At 39.7% G+C, this 12,772-nt stretch overlaps 1 protein-coding gene across 1 annotated transcript in view; it reads right to left on the bottom strand.

Annotated features, from left to right (window-relative positions):
- CATSPERB (cation channel sperm associated auxiliary subunit beta) overlaps positions 1 to 12,772 on the bottom strand; it is a gene marked incomplete at its 3' end in the record, with an annotated part of 166,814 nt that overhangs the window by 74,638 nt on the left and 79,404 nt on the right. The window contains exons 8-11 of the mRNA XM_079912794.1: positions 6,833 to 6,928; positions 6,575 to 6,693; positions 5,225 to 5,257; positions 260 to 326 (exon numbers count right to left, since the gene is read on the bottom strand). Of these exons, the coding sequence (XP_079768920.1) occupies positions 260 to 326; positions 5,225 to 5,257; positions 6,575 to 6,693; positions 6,833 to 6,928 (315 nt within the window). The remainder of the gene's footprint in view (positions 1 to 259; positions 327 to 5,224; positions 5,258 to 6,574; positions 6,694 to 6,832; positions 6,929 to 12,772) is intronic.

Genomic DNA, 12,772 nt, shown 5'->3' with positions numbered 1-12,772 from the left:
TATATTTTTAAACGTATCACTAATTAAATGATACAATTAAATTGTATCATTTACAATACAATTTTCTTGCACTTACAACAGGGCATGCCTATTGTGTCAGATTTAAACTAATTTTTCCCCCAGTTTTAGGCCATTAACTTATACAAAACAAACCTATCTTTATATTTAATTCTATTTTTATTTTATTTCATTTTATCTAATCTATATATGCTAGCTATGTTGAAAAAAGCTTATTAATAGTTCTTTAACTAAAATTTACCTTCAAAATGTTCTCTGTTAGCAAAACATCTTTCATTATACCACAGTTTTCCTTTGATGTAGTCAACCTACATAAATAAACAAAAATGTCATTTAGGCAATATGTAGCCTTAAGATGTAAAAATAGAAAAACTTATAAGAAATTTTAAAAGTTCAATAGTTCAGGGATGTGAGGCAAATAAAAAAAGGAAAACTGTATGCCAGCAAAATAAAAGTTCGTAGAATGAGGACAAGAAACAAGAATGTGCTTTTTGAACAACACACAAAAAAGGAATAAAAAGAAATTTCGCATGATTGACATATGTTAATGGAAGATGCTACTATCTATGAGCTGTCTTTCCGAGGCTCTCAGGAGCTGTTGATCTTTCATTACAGTTAAAATGGGCCACATGCTTATCTTTTATTCTCCTTCAGCTGAGCTAGGTTTAAGGAGACTTCCCAGAGGCCTGACAGCAGCAAGAAGCAATAAGAAAAAAAGCCACAAAATACAGGTTTTGGAAAATTGGTCATACAGGAGAAGCTTCCAAGAAGGCAAGATTATAGATGTTGGATATGAATTATATGCAAGAATTTGAGATGGTTTTGTTATAGGTGTCATTGAAAAAATGTTGCCTGCCATATCAGTAAACAAAGGATGTTGCAGCCATCAAGCCAGTACAGCCACTCCGATGGTGAGCCCTGAGGGAACTCAGGACGGAGACAAATGAGCTGCCCACTGCCAAGCCCTCAGTCACTGCAGCCACCTCCCAAGGATGCACCCTGAGGAGACTCAGGATGACAAAGCACAGGATACTGGCCCCAGATAGCTGAGGTGCACATCAAAGGAATGATTTCAGGGAGCCCAGACTCTTGCATCTTTCCGTACATAGAAAAAGGACTAAATTCCTTAACATGAGATATCTGGTTTTCTTTAATTAACAGTAATCTTTTGACGTTCTGACTACCTGGTCTTTGTTGCAAAAACTCCTAAATATCCTCCTCCTCCCTTACCTCTTAGGAGTAGTCTCTCAGAGCTATCTGAGAGTCTGTGTCCCAGGCTTATGTCCTCAGTTTTGTCCACTGAATAAAACATAACTCAGCTTCTAGGTTGTGTGTGTGTGTGTTTTTTTTTTTTTTTTCGGTACGCGGGCCTCTCACCGTTGTGGCCTCTCCCATCGCGGAGCACAGGCTCCGGACGCGCAGGCTCAGCGGCCATGGCTCACGGGCCCAGCCGCTCCGCGGCGAGCGGGATCTTCCCGGACCGGGGCATGAACCCGTGTCCCCCGCATCGGCAGGCGGACTCTCAACCACTGCGCCACAGGTAAGCCCTGTGTATTTTTTTGGTCAACATAGGAAGATTCTGACTCTCATATTATTGTTGAGACAAAAGGAAGACCTTCTTACATATTTAAAGACCAGTAATAAAATCTGCATAATCTGTGCATTAAAAGCCTTTAAAATGTTCTAGAATAGATTGTGGTGATGCTTGCACAACTCTGTGAATATACTAAAGGCCATTGAATTGTACACTTTAAGTGGGTGAATTTTATGCTATATGAATTATATATTGATAAAACCGCTGAACAAACAAAAAAGCCTTTTAAAATGGAGTGGACAATAATTTATTTGAATTTCAACCTATGGTTTTATATCAATGAGCTTTTGAGTTCTCATATTAATCTGCAGTTTTTCAGGATGCCATAACTATCATGATTATAGCTGGGCAATTAGTATAGAATCTTTATCGGGCCCTGATTCCTTTTTTACTCTTTAGATCCCTTCTTTTTTTTGTTTTTTCCTACCTGGAATAAAACTCGTAATAGTCCAGTGAATATCCTTGGGGATAATTTAATCTGATCAGGCTGACTTTATTCCAAGGATGAGCTCATGCCCCAGGCCTGATTTAGAGTCACAAAGGTGGGTCAGGAATGAACACATATCCAAGTCAGGTTAATGAGTCGGCGCTGAGGCTTGCTGGAACCACCGGGGAAGAGATATTTTATTCCTGTGGGGAGTGCTAAACTGATGGCACATAAACCTGGTGGCTATTCTTACTGACAATTGGAGAAAACCCACTGAGAATGAAGCTAATGTAGAGGAAAACAGACTCAAATGCTGAGAAGACAGGGTTGGACGGACATCTGTTAGGCACTAAATCCAGTCATGTCTGGAAGCTGGATTCATTCACTCCTTGAATTCCCTGTTCATATGAGCCAACAACTTCCTCTCCTTTGCTAAAATCAGTTTTAGTTTGGTTTCTGTCATTTGCCTTCAGAAGTTTCTATCTGTCTGGGGAGAAAACACAGCTTTTTTTTTTTTTTTTTTTTAAAGTTGCTACTTTGATTCGTGAACCGGGCTGAGGTTTTTCTTATGTAATGTTATTTAATCACTTCACCTCTAAGAGGTAGATATTGTCATGCCCATTTTAAAATGAAGAAATTGAGGCCCAGAGAGGTATATGACTGCTCAAAGTTCCATGCTGCATGGCTACTAAGCTCATCCAAGATTGGACTCCTGTCCATCTTCATTTATTCACTCATGGATTCTGGAAATATTTATTGAGACAGCCTATCTACAAGGCAGCCTAATAATAGCATACAATAGTAAATAGGATAGTTCTTGACACAAAACCTAAAGTCTGGTGAGGTTAGTCAGAGGGCTCAATGGATAAAATAGGGTGACAAATGACAGCAATTGGTATTGAGAGGTTTGAGACTGCATACTGCACTCAATATACATTGAGTATAGATGTATAACAGATTTTGCCTCACGCCAAGTTCCCAATTTAGGGCCTTTGCACCTCTGTCTGGACATATTTTGTCGAAATCATTTCTTCAAATCATTTGAGTTTCTGCTTAAATTTCACCTCCTTGGAGAGGCCTGCTATAATCACCATGCTTAAATACAATATTATCTTCCCTTCACTTTCTACTTCTCTTTCCTGCTTTAATTTCAATAAACCCTTGTTACTCTCTACAATCATATTCTGCATATATTTGTGTACTTGTTCATGGTCTAGCTCCCTCAGGAGAATGGGAAGCTACAGGAGAGTCAGGACTTTATCTGTCTTGCTCACTATGGAATCTTCTTTGTCTAAATAAGCCTGGCTCAACAAACATCTGTTGAATAGATGAATAAGTGAATGAATAAATCACCAAGTATTAACTCCTTCAAATTCCTGGCTGGACAGCCACATACACCCCATTCTTACTATCCTTCCTTCAATCATTTTAGAAGATGTCTTTCCCAAAGGTAAATCCCTATACTTTTAAGAATAAGTTCACTTCCCCCTTTCTTTCCCCTGCCACACGACCTCACTATCTTTGGGACACTTGTAGTTCCCCTCTCCCTCATCACTACCAGAAACCCCTGTGTTTTGCTGAAACATTTTAGCTCACGAGGATTTATTTTAATATCCTTGTGAACGGTAAAAACCTCTATGAGGGCAATTTGTGATTGTCTTTTAATATTGCACAAGCATTTACTCCTTGATGTGTGAATCCAAGTTCCAGGAATGTATTGTACTGATATACCCAGACATGTACAAACTTGTTCGGTATAAATTTTTAATGGCAGCATTGTTTGTAATACAAAAGCAAAAGATTAGAAAACTACCCAAGTATCCATCAATAGGAGACAGGCTAAGTAAACTCTGGTTAAGTTCACACAACGGAATATTTGCAGCTATAAAAAAAAGAAGGGCAGGCTTAGGTCTGGTAAAAAGCACAAACAAGGTTCCTGTCTCACTTACAGCTTACATTTCTAGGTCTGTCTTTATTTCTGGCATCCCACTCCTTCACGGGAGTCTCTGGATAGTAAGCTCTCCTGATGCCTTATCTGTGACAATTTCTTTTCTTCACCCTCATTCTTGAATGTTATAGTTTAGCTAGGTTTGGAATTCTCTCTTGACAGTTTTCCCCCTTGCTCTTTCTGATGTAAATCACTTTTGCCTACCTGGCCTTCCCAGTTCTCAGCTTCACGTTTCTTCCAATCAATACAGCAAGAAGTCAGTTCCTTTTGTTTCCTGAGAAGTAAGTGCCCCTTTGCTTTAGACAGTGTGAGTGAGTGTGCGTGTGTATGCACAGGTGGGTGTGTGTCCACAGGCCAGTATGAGGACAGGATGGGGAGGAGACATGGCAAAAGGCTAGAAATGCTCATAATTTTGTTGTGCTTTCCAAACTAAAGCATGCTTATATGTTGATGGGAATGACTTAGTTGAATCTCAGAACTTGACCTCGTAACAGAGAGGGGAGATAACTGATGGAACAAAATCCAGAATCAGAGCTGTAGAATCAGAGCTTACATGGTACTTGTATCAAATTAGAAAGAGTGCCCCGGGACTTCCCTGGTGGTGCAGTGGTTAAGAAACTGCCTGCTAAGGCAGGGGACACGGGTTCTGAGCCCTGATGCAGGAAGATCCCACATGCTGCTGCAGAGCAACTAAGCCCGTGCGCCACAACTACTGAAGCCCGCGTGCCTGGAGCCTGTGCTCCGCAACAAGAGAAGCCACCGCATGAGAAGCCCGCGTGCAGCAACAAAGACTCAGTGCAGCCAAAGATAAATAAATAAAATAAATAAATTTATAAAAAAAAAAAAGAAAGATAAGGTAGGCACAGACCCACACGGGGGTGGGGGGTAAGCGGATTGGGGAGTCAAGTGTTAGCCATATTTCGGCTCTCACTATCTTTTCAGCTGGGTGTCCTTGTGCAGAACGCACTGAACAACCACAGCAATCCTGGACAGAACATATAAAGATGGGATGGGGACCACCTCAGAGACAAAGAGGGGGCATTTCCTCCTTTGAAACAGAAGGGGGTATCATTGCTTAATGGTTACTGGAAATACATCTTTTTAGTTCAAACTGTAAATAATATTATAGTATCAGCAATAATAATCTATATTATGAATTCTTGTCTTGTACCTCATCTCTTAGGTCACCAAGGAAACATATCTTTTAACCAACCCTTGGAAATTGAAAGCTTCTTACCCTTTCGAAACCACAAAAGTCTGCCCTTGAAAACTAGAAGAAAGAAAAAAAGGAATTTTAATCTTTGCTTGTAAATCAGAAGGCATAACAAAACAGCAATTTAAATTATACTAAAGGAGATGACGTTTTTTACATCCCAGCAGTTAGGAGTATCAAACACTAAAACCAGCTTCTTAAGTAGTTTGCAGGGTATCTTGGAGATTTCCCCCTCAGTCTTTGCCTTGTTCCACCATTTGATTAATTTATTTATACTTTAACTTAATTCCAGAAAGGATTTGAGTTCAAAACCCCACCTTTTAATGATTTAAATGGAGGAGTTAAGAAGTGTATAGGAAGAAACTAGGTCGGCCACCGACTGGGGTTTAGGAAGGCACATCCTTATCCCACTATTTTCTCCATGGCCACTCTGTCTTCTGCCCAGCCCAGTGCAGCTCCTCGACCAGGCCCTCAGGATGTACAGCCCACACCTAACTCTCTGTGCTTTGACCTCAGGTCACTGCTCCTGGCTGTTTCAACTCTCTTCTTTAGCAACCACATGATAAGCACATAAAAGGCCAGATCTATTAGCTGTCTGAGCAACAAATGATACTTTCTTAGAGATAATGAGGAAGAAGGAAGGTTGTGAATATTTGTAAACCTGAAAAAAGGTAATAATTACCATGTATAAGAAATAACTACTTCTTAACCAATACAATCATCCCTTCTACACTTCCCCAATCTTTTCTCCTACTGTTCCTAAGTCTTTATTACTGTTCTTATTTCTGTTGAGGTAATTTTGAGAGCTATTTATTAACATATTTAAGAATTGATTTTCCTTCTCTCAATCCCAAAACTTACTTTTAATTACTTTATTTATTTATTAATTAATGTCTCTTTTCAATGCCTTATTTTGGAGCAGATGGGAGTGACAAAGCAGAAGCTGAGGAAGTGCTTTAAAACAAAAAACATGGTATCGAAGCTTTGATACAGCCAGTTAAGAATAAAAAGAGAAAACTCATCAGAAGGACATAATTTTAATTTATGTTATTTTGTAATATTATATCTGGCTTTATGTACCTTAAAGCATTTTGGGAACATATATGACTATTTACAAGTATATAGGGTATTTTCTATACGAATTATTTGAAACGCCTCATAAATTTGTATAGCAATAAAGCTAGCACCATTTCCAAATGATGTATTCAACACTATAAGGCAAAGGAAAATGTCACTATATTACGCTCTTATGTTTTTTAAAAGGAAGAAGCATTTTAGTTCTAAGATACACCACACATAACTCAAGTATCCACTATTTCTACTTTATGTCACAGAAGATATTTAAGGTTATTAGTTACAGAGCAATTCACCTACCATTAAGACAGAGGAGGATGGATAGCGAAGATCTCCACTTATAAAAAGACCCAAAGAGGTGAGGATAACTAAAAAATGATTTGTTAAAACCATATCCACCATGGAAAGCTCTGTGCGTTCTAAAGGAAGAAATCATACCATGGGTTAAAAAGTAAGGAAAAAGTGACGTCCTCAGCAAAGCAAAGACATTTCATAAATATCCATCAAGTGTTGATGTAAAGGAAATGCTGACGATGAAGGCACTGTTAGAGGAATTACCTTCTCCAACTTGGGAAGAGACCATGTCTGTCAGGTTATACCACGTGGTATCATCATAATTCCAAAATCCAGAAAAGCTGAGGCCTATGTAAACACCTACCATGAGAGAAAAGGGAAATTAAGGCAACACAACTTTGCAAAGTGAATAACCAACTCCTAAGGTGCTAGGTCTTTAGTGGGCAGAGCCTGCATCTGCCCCACCTTCCAGCTCACTCTCCACCCCTGCCTCAACTCCCCTCCTTCAGTTTGAATCTCACTTCCCCCAGCACTGGAAGATAAAGTAACTTGGGTTACACCACAGGAGTTTAGCCAACCATCTAATTATTAAGGATTTTGTTTTGTATTGAAGGGGATCAGAATATGCCACCCCCAGAATATGGCACTTTGGCAGAAGGATTATTTTGAGCTGGAGGCAACTGAGAATCAACTGATGCAGGAAGAGTTCTGTGCCTCCCCTTGCCTGCCTAAAAGCGGGGCATTTTCTAACCACCTCACTCTGTATCAGGAAGAGAAGAGAGAGCAATCTTATCACAAGAGACAGGGAGTTGACACCAAGATGAGTTTGCATAAACAGACTTTACTAAAATAACTCTTATCTCCCATTAGTCCACCCACATATTTCCTTGTCACTTCTCCACAGTTTCTTGTCCCTTGAGGCCTAGACCCCTTTCCTTTGTTAAGATGGTACATAAGTCCCCAAGTTTAACCACTTCTTTGAATTTCTTTTCTGTGAACTCTTGTGAATATAAATATTAATAAAAATTGCATGTCTTTTCTCCTGCTAATGTCTTGGTTAATTGGTAGGCCCCCAATCATAACCTAAGAGGGTACAGGAAGAGCTTTTCCTCCCTGAGAATATCCTTCTAAGCAAAAATATGTTCCTATTTCAAGAATATAATTATAGTCAACAGTACAAAAACTCCAAAGAAGAAAATTAAAATGTGAACCCCAAGAGGGAAGAAACTATGTTTGATTTACTTATAAAGTGATTTACTTTAATATTTGTGATTTTAAAAATAGAAAAAAAAACCTGTTAACATGAGAATATTAAACCAATTAAAACTTATGAGAACTTATTAAAAGGAGGCTGAGCATGTTGGAAATAGTGAAAGCGCTTTGCTCCTTGGTCTCACCTTTCCTTGGCCATAGCTAGGAATGCTTAGAGTCTTTTGTGTTTTATTTATTTTTTAAATTCTTACCTAGTTTTTTTTTTTTAATATTTGTTCTTTGGTTTTATTTATTTATTTATTTGGCTCTGCCACCCACACAGCACACGGGATCTTAGTTCCCCCACCAGGGATCGAACCCACGTTCCCTACAGTAGAAGCGCGGAGTCTTAGCCACTGGACCGCCAGGGAAGTTCTGAGTCTTTCGTGTTTTAAATGCAGAACATTAATCTGAAGTCTAGTCAACAGGCATAACTGTGGGGGTGGTGGAGGGTAGAGGGAGCCTGAAGAGAGTTGATAATCCAATGCACATGCTTTGTTTCCAAAAGATGAATGTAGGATCACTCGTATTGTGAAGTGTGTGTTTTAACTCCCAGCTCTTTTCTGTGTAGGGAAAGATGTAGAAGGAAATGTTATCATCATCCACTTTTTCCAGAAAGAGGAAAGCTAAAGACAAGCTTGTGCCTTTCTAAGCATGAAATCTAGTTCTGCAGATAAACTGCACTATATTCTAAGTGGGGATGATTATAGGTATCCAGCATATCACATGACCGGATTCCTGCAGAGTCTAGAAATATTTAATGGAGCAGTAAAATAAATGCTTTATTCTGGTTGATATTTTAGCCTGAAATTAAGTTATAGGCCACTCTCTATGACACACTGGCCACAATTGCATCCCAGGGTTACAGAAGCTGATGCAGATTTTGCAAAGATTTTGGATTTTATTCTAACGGGCAAAGGGAAGCCACTGGAATGTCTGAAGCAGGAAAATGATGTGATTCGTTTTACACTTGAGATCACTGTGGTGGCTGTAGGGAGGGTGAGTTGTACCGGGTTTAGAAACAGGGAGACCACTTAAGAGGCTGTGAATTAGTCTCGTGGAAAACCAGTGCTGACTTGACAAAGATTTTAGCAGAGGAGAGAAGTGGTCACACTGAGGATAGACACTGGATGTGGCATCGTCCTGGAATGCCATCAGAGTAAGAACAGTCAAGAGTGTACACTAGATTTGATTTTTGAGTAATTGGATATGAATTGGGATGAAGAATACTGGAGGAGAACAGATTTTAGAGGGAATGAATCAAGAGTTCTGGCTTAGACTTGTTATAGCTGAGATGCATCAAGAGGAATTATAAAACAGACAACTGAATATAGGAATTTAGCTTCAAGGAAGTGGTCAGCACCAGAAATACAAATTCAGGGATCATTAGCCTGAAGGTGGCATTATTACCAGAGGACTGGATTAAGTTTCCCAGAGAGAATCTGGTTACATAAGGAAGGAGAGTCGAGGACAAAGCCCCATTTCATCGACACTTCAGAGGTCACAACAAAAGAGCAGGCTTAGAAAACTAAGGAGTGATCAATGAGGTAAGATAAATGTAACTGAAGGTGGTGTCAAGAACCCAAGAGAATAAAGTGTTTTGAGGAGAAATAAAGTGGTTAACTGTGTCAAATTCTGCTGGGAGGGAAAGTAGAATGAGGATAAAGAATTGGCTGTTGGAATCAGCAACATGGAGATCACAGGCGATCTTGGGAAGAATTGTTTCAGAACAGTGATGGCAACAATCCGATACGCAGTGAAACGAAGATAAAATGGGAGGTGGAAAATGTAACACCACCTAAAATAAATTCTTCCCATACATTTTGTCTGAAGGAGAACAGAGGGATGAGGGATAGTGGTAAAGTGAGATAAATGAAGATTTTGGCTAAGATGGGGGATTTTAGGGTATGTTTGTATGCTAATGCCTCTAAGTCAGTAAAGAGGGAAAGCATGATGATACGGGACAGAAAGGTGAGAACTGTGGGACAGATGCAGGAGCGAGGTTCTCCAGATGACTGGGGAGAATGGGATGCAGGACACGAGAGGTGAGGAGTGGCCTTTGGTAGCAGCAGAGACACTTCTCACGATGCAACAGGCAAGAAGGCAAAGCACGCAAGTACAAAGGCAAGTAGGACGGCAGATGCGCACAGGAGCGATGATGGAGTGCCTTGCGATCAGTCTTAGTCTTCTACATCAAGTATTAAAGGCACAGCTGAGACCGGAGAAGGAAAGGAGGTGAGGTAGAGTGTTTGAGGAGTGGGAAGAGGTGTGACAAGGTCATTTTGCAGAGTGGGAAAATAAACATACCAGGGAAGAGAGATAAGATTTCTGGGCAGTGCTGAGTACCCACTTGGGACTTGTGATCATGAATTTATAGTGAGACCACTTTGTGGAATTTTAAAGTGAGACTGGTATGCAACTTTTTTCTAGTAATATTCTGCTATTCCAGTGGCATAGAGGTGGTTTTAAGGAGAGTTGGGATTGTGCAGGCAAAGAAGTTACAGAAGTATTTATAAGGAGAGACTATGAAAATTATGGTGAAAAAGTTAAGGATGTTGAGGAGTGAAAAAAGTGGTAGAAACAACATATTGAAGTCTCCATGAAATCAAAGAGATGTCAGAGTGTGAGTACTAGGGTAGACTGAAAGAATAGAAGGTAGTGGGCAGAGCGTGAGATGGTTGTAGTGAAGATTTTGGAGACAGTAACATCAGAGACAACAAGGTCAAGAAAATGACCACAGAAGTAAGATGGGGGAAAGATCATTGGAGGAGAGGATGCCGTGAAAGCATGGGTCCATATGGGTGGTGAAATCACCAAACATAGTGACAAAAATAAGGTGCAGAGGAAGGCAGGGGTCCAGACGCTAAACTCATCCATGAGTGTGAGTGATGGGAAGGTCATCATAGGCTGCCAACCAAGAAGAGTTAGAGGGAGTAAAGTTTGAGTTCAAAGGAGCTGGGCATTCTGAATGAGAAGACAGGAGTAATTATTAATAAGTAGCCCTTAAGGAACAAGGACAATGCCCCTTGAGACCCAGGCATGTGACATGTGAGAGGGCCGCAGGGGAAAGAATGTTAACTGGGAGTGGCCAGATTATTCTTTATGGCAAGAAAGTTAAGGGACCATTCTGAGAAACGATTAGTAGTACAGGGGAATTTGCTGATGACAGACCACAAATTCCAATGAATGGATTTGGGTAGATGGAGAGGGACAGAAGTTTGGGTGAATTTAAAGGAAGTCCAGAACAGTATGTGGGATAGAGTAACCATAAGTGACCTGGAGACTTAGGTTTCTGGTGGTGACATAGAACTGGGTGAGAGTCATGATGGCGTTAGGAGTGTCACAGAGGAGAAAGGTGGGTAATAAGTCGAAACTGGAACACACGGGGCTCCTCGATACCTGTTCCCACCATTAACTCCATGTGGGATGAAACACAGTGTGTGGACAAACCAGGGCCTCATAAAGAAACTGCTAGTTAGGCTTGATACTGTGGGAACTTACTTTCTGCTTCAGCACAGTGGGGGCCAGTTGGGGGAAAAGGCGGTTTCATCTAAAAACAGGTTTCCAAACTGTTTCTTTTCTTGAGACGTTGAAGCGATCGGGTGAGTGAGACCCCAAGGAGTTGAGACTGCCCCTTCTCTCCTATGACTCTCAGGGGTGTGGCAGGATGCAGAGACTGGCTCTTTTCCTGTGACTCACAAAAGTAAGGCAGGTTTGGACCGAGAGGAGGAGGGGGCCCTAGCCTGGCATCCGTGGAACAAAGGTAGAAAAGGAGTTTCCATCTGGTTGAGAGAGAGGAAAAAGAGACACAGGCTCTCTAAACTAATTCAGCACAAGCAGGCACTCCAAGCTAGAGGTATCTAAAAGACTACAAGACATTAGGAATTCAAAGAAATCTGGGGCAAGGCTATCTGTCTATTCCTATATCAGTGCATACTGCTTGAATCTATTACTTTATAATAAGTCATGGTAGGCAACCTATTGTGCTTTTTATTCTTCTTTAAAATTATGCTTGTTATTCATGTTGCTTTATTCTCCCACCTGAATTTTGGGATTGGTTTATCAATTTCCACACACACAAAATACTGCTGTAATTTTGCTTGGACTTGTATCAAACTGATTGATAAACATGGAGAGAATTAACATCTTTACAATACCAGAAGTTCCTGTTCATGAACATAAAATATCTTTTTTGTCTTTTTTTATAGCCTTCATTAAAGTTTTATAATTTCTATACAAAAGGCCTTGCAAGTCGTTTTTTGTTTATTTCTAGGTCCCTATTGGGGTTTATTACTTTCTGAATAGGATTTTTAAAATTATAATCTTTAATTACTCTTTGGTGGAGTGGTTTTTGTATATTGTTGATATGTTCCTCAATTCCATAGCACTCCCATATTTGTTCTGATAGTCTGTTGATTCTTTTGGATATTTATATAGATACACATATAATCTATGAGTAATAAAATTTTGTTTCTTATCTTTTAATTCTTTTTTTCACTCATATTTATTAGATTTGGGGACTAGGAGTTCATCAATCACCTAAGAAAAACAAACTAGAACAAGATGATTAGTAATTGAAATGTGTAAGGATGCTATTAAATATTACAACAGTAACTGAAAAACACGTATGTAACAAATAAAATAATGTGATACCTTAGAACAACTTTACCTATTCACGTATGGCAGGCATAGAAGATGGATTAGAAATGCAGTGAATAATCTCTGGGAGGGAGGAACATATTAACAGAGGGCAGAGTATCAAGGAAATTTGGAGAGACACTAAAGTCACTAGTAACATGGCAAAAGTCACAGAGAAAAAAGTTTATCACACTAGCAAGTAGACAAGGGAAAGTGATGAAGAGTAAGTTCTTAGGTGTTTTTTGGAGACATTTTCACTCCATTATGCCTCTGTGTTTAACTTGTACTGCCAGTTAAACATCACTGTAATAAAAT

This window comes from Stenella coeruleoalba, assembly GCF_951394435.1.
Source record: "Stenella coeruleoalba genome assembly, chromosome: 2".
NCBI lineage: Eukaryota > Metazoa > Chordata > Mammalia > Artiodactyla > Delphinidae > Stenella > Stenella coeruleoalba.
Note: the sequence above shows the minus strand (reverse complement) of the source record. Positions and strands in the feature narration are given on the sequence as shown.